The sequence below is a fragment of the Dama dama genome, chromosome 1, assembly GCF_033118175.1.
Source record: "Dama dama isolate Ldn47 chromosome 1, ASM3311817v1, whole genome shotgun sequence".
Lineage (NCBI taxonomy): Eukaryota > Metazoa > Chordata > Mammalia > Artiodactyla > Cervidae > Dama > Dama dama.
In genome coordinates, this window is record NC_083681.1 from 72,458,025 (window position 1) to 72,470,490 (window position 12,466).

The 12,466-nt window shown below is 46.0% G+C and overlaps 1 protein-coding gene across 3 annotated transcripts in view; it reads left to right on the plus strand.

The window, feature by feature from the left end:
- The window catches only part of EXT2 (exostosin glycosyltransferase 2), a 137,975-nt gene that overhangs the window by 85,150 nt on the left and 40,359 nt on the right, over nt 1-12,466 (plus strand). For all 3 annotated transcript variants that reach the window (XM_061152262.1, XM_061152264.1, XM_061152263.1), the window contains exons 9-10: nt 1,320-1,509; nt 11,086-11,252. In XM_061152262.1, the coding sequence (XP_061008245.1) occupies nt 1,320-1,509; nt 11,086-11,252 (357 nt within the window). The remainder of the gene's footprint in view (nt 1-1,319; nt 1,510-11,085; nt 11,253-12,466) is intronic.

Sequence of the window (12,466 nt, forward strand, 5' to 3'; positions counted from 1 at the left end):
CTGTAGGGTGGTGGGGCCTCACTGTAGGGTGGTGGGGCCTCGCTGTAGGGTGGTGGGGCCTCGCTGTGAGGTGGTGGGTCCTCACTGTAGGATGGTGGGTCCTCGCTGTGAGGTGGTGGGTCCTCGCTGTAGGGTGGTGGGGCCTCGCTGTGAGGTGGTGGGTCCTCGCTGTAGGGTGGTGGGTCCTCACTGTGAGGTGGTGGGTCCTCGCTGTGGGGTGGTGGGGCCTCGCTGTGGGGTGGTGGGGCCTCGCTGTGGGGTGGTGGGGCCTCGCTGTGGGGTGGTGGGTCCTCGCTGTGGGGTGGTGGGGCCTCGCTGTGGGGTGGTGGGGCCTCGCTCTGGGGTGGTGGGTCCTCGCTGTGGGGTGCTGGGGCCTCCCTGTGGGGGTGGTGGGTCCTTGCAGTGAGGTGGTGGGGCCTCGCTGTAGGGTGGTGGGGCCTCCCTGTAAGGTGATGGGGCTTCGCTGTCAGGTCATGGAGTGGCAAGTAACCACATGGCTGCTAATGTTTGGGTCGCTAGAGGGGGAAGAAGCTGTAGAGCTCATCATTCAAAATACAGGCTCTAACTGCATTTCCCTCTTTTCAGTACCTATGTTTCCATTTCTAGAGCTTTAGTTTTCTCAGAGAATCAATCTCCTTTCTGTGGCTTGGGTAAGGAAGAAGAGTAGTTTTCTGGTTGAGTGGGCAGGTGATGGGAACGCTTATGCCCTGAGTCTGTCACTGCTCCTTACACATATTTTAACTATGTTCACCCTCCTCCTCTTACCTCATGAGGTCCCAGCAAGCACAATCCCTGGGCCATTGTGTAGCTAACAGTTGGGACTTGCTTGCCCTGTTGCCTCGCCGCCCCTTTTATAGCACTTGGGTTGCAACTCTCACCCTTCTGCCCTGTCACCACTTCTCCAGCCCTTTTCAGTCTTTTCAGAAGCATGTTGATGCTGCTCATCAGCTGCTGTCTCTGTTCCCATTTCATTGTCTGGGTAGATTTATATTTTATATTTATTAATTGCCGTTTTAGTGGGTTTGGGGAGGGAATGGAGATAAATGCATGTGTTTAAATCTGTCATGTTTAACTAGACATCTCCTCTTAGCTGCAAAAATTCTCTGCTCCTTTTTTTAAGGGTATCAGGGCCAAGCTCAGTTAAAGAACATCAGTGCAGATTTTGAGGTGGGGAAGACTTTGGACAGTTGCCTCTTGGATTGGTCCTAGTAAGAGCGATCGAGTCTCCCTCGTTCAGGTTTATTGGTGACGCTGAGAAAGAGACCAGCACCATTGTTACTAGATCCTTCTCTGACCCGCATGAATCTGTTCTCTTGCAGAAGTGGGGCAGTGTGAGCAACCCTCTCTTCCTCCCCCTCATCCCCCCGCAATCTCAAGGTTTCACGGCCATCGTCCTCACCTACGACCGAGTGGAGAGCCTCTTCCGGGTCATCACTGAAGTGTCCAAGGTGCCCAGCCTCTCCAAGTTACTGGTCGTTTGGAACAATCAGAATAAAAACCCTCCTGAAGGTAAGAAGAGTGGAGAGACGGTGTGTCTGGAAAGGCCCGGTTTGGACGTTTGTGTTCATCTCAATGGGATCAAGTTTTTATGGATAGACAAATGATTTGCACCCTTTGTCTTAAATGAACTTTCCTGCTTTGTCAATAGCAACACCATTCCTGAGGCAGCGTGACCCTGGTTTTCTCAGTCATCTTGTTCTTGTTCTAGGGTGGCCCGTTTAACTCTAAGCCCACGGCATGCTCTGTAGCCGCAAGTGTTTGAGGGCTTAGGAATCAATAGGATCAAAGGCCATCAGCCTTGGGAAAACAGATCTTAGCTTCCCTCAGCCCTCTCAAGCTGATTTGTTTACATGAAAAGTCAGTTTAAAAGGCATTAGTTTTCTCCTTCCTTATCTCGGCTCTGATACCGTGCTCTTCTTCAAAAAGGACGGCCTCACCTCTGATGGGCAAAGTCAGCAAAGCGCGCCCTCCCCGGCTTGAATCAGCTCCTTAAAGTGAGCCCTCGCTGGAAGTTCCCACCAGCTCATCCTTAATCACTCTGTCCCTCGCCTTGGCCAGTCCTATAATCTGCTGACTGGCAGCTCGGGCTGAGCCTGTTTGATTCATTGGATTTGTTTTTAATTCAAGACGCATAATGTACGTTCCACCTGCATTTCGTTTCTTATTCAGTCCGTCTATTATGGATCCTAATCCCAGAGACTTCAAAGCCCCTGCCCTTTATAGCCTATTAAAGCCAGGAAGTTTCTGATGGATTAGAGCAAGGAATGAGTTTGAAGTTTGTAATGTGCACCACTATCACCGATAAGGTCTAGTTTATTGCCTGACAGTAGTATCTGCACTTTTTATGGCTGTTCCCATTTAATTGGTTATCCTGAAGTCCGGATAGTCAACCTTGGAAACCCCAGCAGTAGATCCATAGTCTAGGCTGGGAGAAGAATGTACTTCTGTCTGTGAGGCAAATCAGGATTTAAATGCCCTCTTGAGACTTTAAAAATTTTTTCCTTGGTGGGACTTTTGTTCTCTGCATCAATACTTGCTTTTTAGATTCAGGGAGCCACAGTTTAGTAAACAAAGTAGCTATTTTACATGAAAGCCCATAGTATGCCCTGAAGCTCACTGTGTTTATTATTGTTGTTATTATTATCATGCTTTTGTGCCAACATTCTTGGATTTTTGTTTTGTTTGTTTGACTCTCAATAAGGGGGACAGAAAGGGGTAGAAGAAAAAAGAGGATGTTGGCATCTTCTCAGAGGGAGAGAGGACGAGACTGACGGCAAGGGGAAGGAGGAGGAGGCTGAGGGGACTGAAAGGGACAGCAGGGAGGGTCATCAGAAGCCCAGGTCCACCCAGAGTGAGGTGGATCGGAGGCACTGCATTGCTGATCCGTGTCTTCATTCATAAAGGGATGGTTGTATTTCAGAAGGAAGGCTGCGTGTCCCTTGTTGGAGCTGGAACAGCTGTGTGTCATATCTGCAGTCTCCCCCCCTGCACGCCAAGGCCACCAGCTTCCAGAGCAGGAGCCTCCTGGCTGCGCCCCACCCACCAGACAGGCAGTGCTGGTGCTAAATGCAGAGGAGACTTCTCCTTAGAAACCTGGGTTAGCCACTTTGGGCATAAGGTGACTTATTTAATGTGGCTTTGAGACACTTCTTTGGGGCAAGTATCACTGCAAATTGTGAGAAAAGAGAAATCGTTTTCTTCCTTCTTGGTCTAAGGTCCTTGCCTACATTGCCGTCACTAAAAGCAATAGGACAAACATAGGTTCTGGAGTTGGGTGTTCAGTTTTAATTTTTGGTACACGCTACCAAAGTGTAGTGCTGAATGTCATGACCAAGAGTGTAGTTTATTTTTGAAATATTTTGGCTCTAGAGAGGAAAGAGAACCCTCAGCTGATGAGACCCAAACTTTGACACATTCAGGGGCTGGACCAGCTTTTTTTCTAACAGTGGTTTTTAGGTCAGGGCTCTGGCTCTGGCGTTGTGGTTGTTTGGGGGAGAACATGAACCGTGTTTAATCTTCTGTGGGGTGTTTGTTCAGTTGGTAAATGGGCTGTCAGCTCTGGCCCTCTTGCCAGCAAAGGCATCTGATTTTTCATGTACGGCATTAGTAACATATATATTTTTTAAAAGACAAGTCCAAGGCTTTGAAATATTAGAGGCAAAAGTGATGTTTTTCGCTTTCTCTACATTTACTAAAATAAATATTGTGGTTAACATGTCTGCTGCTGGGAGGATTAGTGTAGGCAGAAATCCCTCCCCTCCAGTTTTTTTTTTTTTTCACTCTCCAACCCAACCAAATAGTATTTTCTTTTTGGTTACATTTAAGTCTAAATTGCTGGGTTTGAAGTTTAAGTAAATACTTAGACTAGGCAATAGAAATTTCCAGTGAGCTTTCGTCACGTTGGTTTTGAGCTCTGTCAGAGGAAAAGGCAAGCCACTGCCCTCCTCCGACCCCAGCTTTTCAGTTTCCCGGCTTGATGGATATGGAGGTTGTTAGGCTTGGCCCCTGGCCTCAGCCTGAAGGAAGCTGTTACATCGTACATTTCAGATAGGTTTAATTCAGCCTTCTGTTTTAACTGATTTCAGTTTTTAAATTTAAATTGATCTCAGGGAACTCTCCTGTGGCCACCCCAGCTTCGGATTGCTACTTCCACAGTTCTTAATAGGCAGGATGGGATTGGCTGAGCATTTCAGAGTGGTCCGTCAGGATGGAGGCAATTGAGAAGCAGAATCAGGAGCGCCCTTCCTTCAAGCTGAATTCTGGGACTGTGGGGAGTGAGGATCTAGGGACCTTCTGTTCCCCAGGCTGGTTGAGGACTTCTGGAGGGAGCCTGAGATTTGTACAGAGATAACCGGATGGTTGATTTTGTGCATCTGTGGTTGTGTGTGACAGTGATCCCCAGGATGGACTTGGGGTCATCGTCAGACAATCTGAACGTTTCGTAGTACCTTTGCCAAGTTGGAGAGTTCTCCTTGCTCACATGGTTTCTGGCATCCAACTTGGAGAAAACTGTTAATCAATACACATTTTTAAAAAATCCTTAGCACAAGGAGTTCTTTTTCTCCTTCAAGTTGGACTAAAGCTCAAAACTGTAAAGTTATCAGGTCAGTTGGCTCAGCTGTTTGTTTTTCATAAGCTTGGCAATGTTTTTGAGAAATCTTATTTTTCAGACTACTTTGTGTGAATGGAAGGTGACATTTCTGTTTTGCCAGCTACAGATTTGCAGGATGAGACACAAGCCACAATTCATGCAGCTCCATTTATAATTTAAAGGAGTAAGGAAAAAGACCCCATCTCGGCCAAGCAGTGGCGTGAGGACCCGCAGGTTTCTGCTGTGATACTGTCTCCTCCTGCACCCTCAGGAGCCACCCCACATTCTTCTGTCTGCACCTCTCCAAATGTCAGAGGCAAAGTGAGGTTTGTGAGACTTTACAAGAATCCATTTGTGAAGATGCCTGGGTAAGGAAGATCTCCTGGAGGAAGAAAGTATCAACCTAGTCCCACATTCTTTCCTGAAAAATCTCATGGACAGAGGAGCCTGGCGGGCTACAGTCCAAAGGACTGCAAAGAGTGGGACACGACTGAACCACTGCGCACAGTAGTGAAAATGAGAATGATACAGTGTTGTTATAACGTGTATTATGTACCTTTTATATCCAAGGGATGGGAACTGTGCTAAGTGCTTTACACGTATTATCTCCAGTGCTTATAACAACCCTGTGAAGAAGCTGATGTTATCCCCGTTTACAACAGTGAAACTCAGATTAACTGAGTAATTTCCCCTAGGGCTTCCTGGTGGCTCAAACAGTAAAGAATCCGCCTGCAATGCAAAGACCCAGGTTCAGTCTCTGGGTTCGGAAGATCCCCTGGAGAAGTGCATGGCAACCGACTCCAGTAGTCTTGCCTAGAGAATTCCATGGACAGAGGAGCCTGGTGGTCTACAGCCCATAGCGTCACATGGAGTTGGACACGACTCAATGACTAACACACAGCAGAGATCTGCAGAAATGAACACAGGTCTCTCTGGATCCAAAGCTCATGCTCTGTGCCCTGAGCCCCACTGTATCTATTCAGATTGCTGTTTAGCAGCAAGGAAATCATGCTTTGTCAGATCTCTGATTTGAGATTATGCAGATCAACCAGGTTCTTATCAGGGGCTCGAAGAGAGGCAGAAAAATAAACCTTATTCTTTTGAAAATATTAATGGAAAGAAAAATACAAGTCTTCTGTTCTTTCTCACCTATGTTTTTCTTTCCTACCTTGTATTCCTGTCCTTTTTTTTTTTTTTTTCAAACTGTATCGAAATCCTATATCAGAATTATCTGCTTTAAGGCAGGGAGTAATTATAATGCTTCTTTGGCTAGCCACCTTCTTGTTCCCACGTTCCACAGAAGGGATACAAAAGCCCAAGAAAATTGGGTCCCCTCCTTAGAGGCCTGTTCTATTTGAAACTGTGAAAACAAGAAACTGGGAGTTCTACTAGGAGTCCTTCCTTGTGGTCACAATGGTTCATAGGGAGCTGGACCGTTGAGATGGAGACTTCTTTTACCAAAGCTGCCTTTGACTCTCCAGGTTCAACTCAGAACAGGAAAAGGTAATCACCTTTCCAAGAAAGCCACAATTCATTCAACATTTCCAGCTGTGCCCATTTGGCTGTCCTCACTTGCTAAAACTTCCCTATCAAAGACCTTATCGAGGAAGGTTGTTTACAGACGTTGTCTTGAGTAATTTTCTGGCTACACATAGGCAAAGAATTGGAAAACTCTCTGTTGAACGTGTTGTGCACACTCGCTGGGTGAGAGTCCCTCTCATCCAGGGTAGAGGAACGTCTACACGTCTTGCAAGCAGCTAACCTATTTTCTAGCCTCTTTCTGTATTGCCGAAAGAGGGGCTGTTTGTTGCCTTGTGAAATTTCCTTGGCAAGAGTTCCATGTTTCTTTGTTCCATTGGCAAGTTAGGTTTTTTCAGTTCTAGAGGATGAATGGCACGGTTTCTGTTGGGCTCGAAGTGGACTTTGAAGATAAAAGCTGAGAACATACCACTAGATTGTCAGAGTAATGTATGAGATCTAACATGTGCCACTTTGCCACCACTCCTTAGGGTTCAAAAACATCCTTGGTCTGTAAATAGGCACAGATTGCAAGGGAAAGCACAGCTCACATTCGGTGGGAGTCTGCCACATGCCGGGCACTGCGCTGCTGAACGCGTTCCTGTTCCTCCTCACGCCTTGCCACAGGTGAAGATGGTGTTACTGTCCCATCTTCATAGTCAGAGAAACAGGTACAAAGTCACTGATTTGTTCAAGATCACATGGCTGATAAGGAATGCAGGCACCTGAGATTTGAAGCTCTTTCCAAAGACTGATCTCTCTATGAAATGTTACTGTCCATACAGTCCTCACAGGTATCTTGTTTGGTCCCTGAAGTTAATACATTTCAAGTAGAAGGGCACATAGTGTTGCTGAAGGCATTTCATTTCATTAGAGCATTCTTACCTATTTTGAGTCTGAATCAGTTTCCCTGTAACTTTCACCCAGGCATTGGTCATGGTTCTAGCTTCAGAAGCCATAGAGAACAATTCCCCTTTTCATCTGACAACCCTTCTGATAGCCCTAGTGTGACACTAGTCAAGATCCAGGTGGGAGACAGAAACCACACAGCAACTTGAACAGGAAACGTTCAAGTATTAACTCAGAACTGTTAACTAGGACTAGGAGATTGGTGACTAAAGGGTGAAAAGAGCTCCCAGGATTATAGGAAATCATCTTGGGGATTGAGAGCACCTCCCCAGGCTTGGTCTAGGATTCAGACCCACTGCATGGTGAGGCTGCTCAGGTGCCACAGGCTAAGACTAGCAAACAGGAAACCAGCAGCCCCTTTGGATACCCACGGAATTCAACAGGAGGCCATCCAGGGGTGTTATTGGACTCAGTGGGGTACTGGCGAGGGCTTCAGTTCACTCGGAACCACCTGAGGGCAGAACCTCAGCTGAGTTGCTGCTGAAGGTATCACAGAACTTGCCAGGAAACTGCCTGCAGAGGAGCTGCCAGACTCCTTAGGGAGCCTGTTGGGGTGTCTGTAGAACCTGCTAGGAATCCTCCATTGGGGGTGCCACTTAACGTGCTGGAGAGGGGTGCTGCTGCCTGCCTGCTGCTCAGGTACCAAAGGAGCAATTAAAAAGGCACCCCTGAACCAGGAAGCAAAGCCCCTTACTTCCCAGCGTCCCTCCAGCGCCCTTTACTAATAAGGCTTAATGTCGTGTCAGCGGGCAAAGGGGAGATGGTGATGGGGTCGGCTGCCATATCACCCACAGGGCAGTGAAGGGTGAATTTGAAGCTGAGACGCAGTGCATGACAACTGGCATACTCAGTTTAAAGAGATCCTGGATTCAAGTACCTGCACTATCCTCATCAACTCCTCATATCTCCCAGTTTGTTGGTACTTCTGTTGTAAGCGTTTGTGTGCTGGTCGCTCAGTTGTGTCTGACTCTTTGCAACCCCACAGACTAGTCCTCCAGGCTCCTCTGTCCATGGAATTCCCCAGGCAAGAATGCTGGAGTGGGTTGCCATTCCCTTCTCCAGGGAATCTTCCCGATCCAGGGATTGAACCCTGGTGTCCTGCATTGCAGGCAGATTCTTTGTCATCTGAGCCATGCTGGACAGCTCTATTGCAGTACCCAAATCTAAACACGAGGTCTCCTACAGAGGTTCTCAAAGTGCAGTCCGGGAACTGCTGAGCATCCCTGAGGTCCTTTCACAGGGCTGGTGAGGTTGAAATTCTTTCTATGAGAATGCTGAGTCACCCTGCTTTCCCACGCTTATATTTTTCACATGTGCATAGTGGGGTTTTCCAGGGCCTGCCCGACATGGGATGACATCACCACTCTACTGGCTGATGGAGTGTGTGCTCGTGTGTCTTGGGGTTTTAGAGTTTCCTTGGTTTTCATTCAGAATATAATAAATTGTGTGTGTGTGTGTGTGTGTGTGTCCCACATAAATAAAACCTCTTTGGGGATCTCAACAGTTTTTAAGGGCACAAAGGAATCCCGACACCAAAAAATTTGAGAACCACTGATCTAAAGATAACCACTGATCTAGTTAGAGCTATAACTTCCTTCACTTTTAGGTATTACAATTTATTCATGTTTTCTAAGGATTTGGATTTATGACAGGGATTTCTTTTATTTAACTGGAAGAGCGAATGGGAAGCAGAGAAGAATAAGGATGATTGTTTTTGTTCCAGATCCAGAGAAACATGACATTTTCAAGCTGCAATAAATGGTGCAGGTCCTATTTGGTCTTTGATGCTAAACAGACTTAGATTCAATACCAGCTGTATCATTTAGCCCTAACCCCAGCCAATGTACTTAACCTCTCTGAGCTTTGTGAATCCTACTTTGTAAATAATTTCTGCTCCATAGAGTTGTCAGGAGGATGAATGACAGTGCAGCTATAAAATAAAGTATCTGGCATATACTGGTTGCTTAATGAAGGTTCCCTCCTGTCTCTCCACTTATTCTTACCCTGAGAAGGGACCTGCCTAAGAACCCCATGGGTAATGCAGAACTCAGGTCTCCAGTCTCTTAGTCCTGTGCCTATCCATTTATTCTGAAGATATTTTTTGATTATGTCATTCTGGACCAGGTTGATCATTGATTAAAAGGCACTGACCCATTGGATCATTTCCTTGGTCTCCAGTCCTTTCCCAAGCATGCTTTTTTTGGAGTTGAACACATTTTTAGGCCCTAAGCTTTTTCAGGCTCTGAAAGTGTTAGTCGCTCAGTTGTGTCTGACATTTTGTGACCCTGTGGTCTATAGCCTGTTAGGCTCCTCTGTCCATGGAATTCTCCAGTCAAGAATACTGGAATGGGTAGCCATTCCCTTCTCCAGGGGATCTTTCCGACCCAGGGATCGAACCTGGGTCTCCTGAATTGCAGGAAAACTCTTTACAATCTGAGCCACCAGGTGTTTTAGGCTCTCGGCTTACTTAGAACTTAAGGAATATCTTCTTCATATATATATGTGTGTGTGTGTGTATATATATATATATAAAGGAATATCTTCCTTTATTACAGGGCCTCTCACTTTCACAGGCCTCTTCCAAGAACCTAGGAGCACCCCAACACTGTTTTACCTGGACATATTGTAAATTATGCAGAAGTAAGATATTTTATCTGATGTCTCTTAGGGCAAGCTTTTTTCCTCCTGATTTTCCCTCTGTCACACTTCTCCTTCTGTATGGTGACTTTGGAGTGGCCACAGGCATTTTGGGGCTTCAATTCTCACGAAGCTAGACCATCCCACAATTATGTGTTGGGCTTCTGGAAGCAATATGATACCTTTTCTATTCTCATCTGACAAATGTTGCGTGAAGAACAAACTGCCCTCTGTAAAGAACCCTGAGGTCTGTGGACATGGGTCCTGTACCAAAGAAGTGTTAATTTCATGCTGTGCTAAATGCAGCACTTTAAAATGAGGAACCTGAGGTTGAATTGCTTCAAAGCAGAATGGGAAAAATGGAAGGCGAGGCACAAGTTCGTGTGCCTTCAGCATACCAGAAAACCCCTTGTAATCAGACCTGGAAATTTGATATTTACTCTATAAATTGGTCATGATGAGAAACCAAACCCAGTGAGTCAGGAGAGGGTGGCTGTTGAGGGGTGAGGTGCTAAGTTAGAAAAGCTGAACTCCTTCAGGGCCATGGTTTTGTGAGGGTAGCTTTGGCAGCCTTGGGAGCCGTTGGTGATGGAGATGGGCACTCTCATTTTCTTTCAGCATGTACGTTTCCCAGAGGGGCTGCCGGCAAGTTTGGGGCTGGGTGTACATACCTGGAAGGATTTTGCAGAGGCGGTCAGGTGGTCGAGTCCTGGTGTTCAAACCTTGGACCTGAGAAGGAGGCAGGCAGAGCCCATGCCTCCTCCTGGCCTGTCCCTGTGACCTTCATCAAGTCGTTTGGCCCCCCTCTACCTCTCAGTTGTGAGTTGGAGTCTGTTTGTGGATTCTGGTTAGGACAACATTAAGCATCAGTAGTGTTGTAAGGATATAGAGAGAAGAGAGGTATTTATAATATATATTCATCTTTAAGAATGTCCTCCTATAGTTGTGCACATGGTTTTTTTTCCATAATCTTATTTATTTATTTTTGGCTGTGCTGGGTCTCCATTGCTGTACGGCCTTTTTCTCCAGTTGTGGAGAGCGGGGGCTCCTCTCTAGCTGCAGTGCGAGGGCTTCTCCTTCCAGCGGCTTCTCTTGTTTACGAGCGTGGGCCCTAGGGCACACAGGAGTTCAGTAGTTGGGGCTCCTGGGCTCTAGAGCCCCAGCTCAGTAGTTGTGGCACATGGGCTTAGTTGCTCTGTGGCCTGTGGGATCTTCCTGGATCAGGGACTGAACCCACATCTCCTGCGTTGGCAGGCTGATTCTTGACCACTGAGCGACCAGGGAAGCCCTGTACCTGTGGATTTCATGAGAGTCACAGCTTTGAGTTGATTCTTCTGTCTTATTTGTGAGACACGGCTTTCACCAGTTTATCTTTTCAAAGAAGTTAGAAGAGTCATAAATACCTTGTTTTGTTTTTTTCCTTTTTCCAGATTCTCTGTGGCCCAAAATCCGGGTTCCATTAAAAGTTGTGAGAACGGCTGAAAACAAGTTGAGTAACCGCTTCTTCCCTTACGATGAAATCGAGACAGAGGCCGTCCTGGCTATTGATGATGATATCATCATGCTGACCTCTGATGAGCTGCAGTTCGGTTATGAGGTAAGGAGGTCTCAAACAGTACATTTACATATTTAATATTTATTGCCCATTATTGCTTGTCTTTCCTAATACAGAGGGTTATATTTCATTCTCTGTCTTTCCTAATACAGAGGGTTATATTTCATTCTCTGAAGTTGTGATTTCTAGTAGCACCCAAAAACTGCTTGGAAGTGTGGGTCACAAAGCTGTTCTTTAGAGCTTTGGGGAAACCCTATTCCAAAATGACAATTGTGCTGTCTGCCAATTTGGGGAACTCCCAAGGAGAGTCCCAGGGGGCGTTTTCAAAAGAGCATCTATGAGATTTAACAAGCCCCCTTTACTGATGTCTCCATGAAGAGCACTGCGCAGACTCAAGCAGCTGGGCACAGCCACAATAAAAACATCAGTAAGTGAAGAAGCTGGCGACACTGACAAACAGAAAGCAGACCCCATTGATGGCTTGCTTTCTGAGTTTTAAGTGCAGAGGCCGGCTGCCTGTCTTTGGGGAGAAGCATTCTCTATCACCGTTCATTCAGTGAGGCTGATGGATTAGGCCGGGTTCAAGGGTTAAGTATGGAGACCAGTAAAAGTCTCCCCAGGGGAAAGTGCCAGAGCCGAGGCCTGGTGAAAAGCACTAGGAATTGATCCGTCCTGTCAGGGAGGATGTCCGTGAGATGCCTGATGGCGACAGGCAGAGGCCTGCGGCTGCAGGGGCAAATTGGTGGTATCAGACCCAAGCAAAACAGAGGGTACACATCAATTAGCCACAGCCAGCACAAGGGAAAGTGGGGGAATTTATCCCCAATAGTCATCCTGCTTTGGGGAGAGAGGTAACCATCTTCTTTAGTTGACTCAGGATCTATTAAATTTGAGGTTCTAAGAAATCATGAAACTTTATTTAATGAAGCCATATTTGGTACATGTGTTTGTTATAGAAATTTATTTTCTAAGCCTTAAAAGTGGATTTTTTTTTCTTATTTTTTAAATTATCAAAGTAAGATAACACATTTACAGGAGACTTGGAAAACACAGAGCAAAGTTACATATAGTTCCACTATATATTACAGTTCTCTTTTTAAAGTAGGTAAATTAAGATTTTTAGTTGGAGTTTCAATATCAGACTTTCAAAAATTAATAGAATGAATATACAGAAAAGTAGGAAGATATAATAGACCTAAAAGGCACCATCAACCAACTCAACATAATTAAGATTCATACAACTTTCACACAATAAT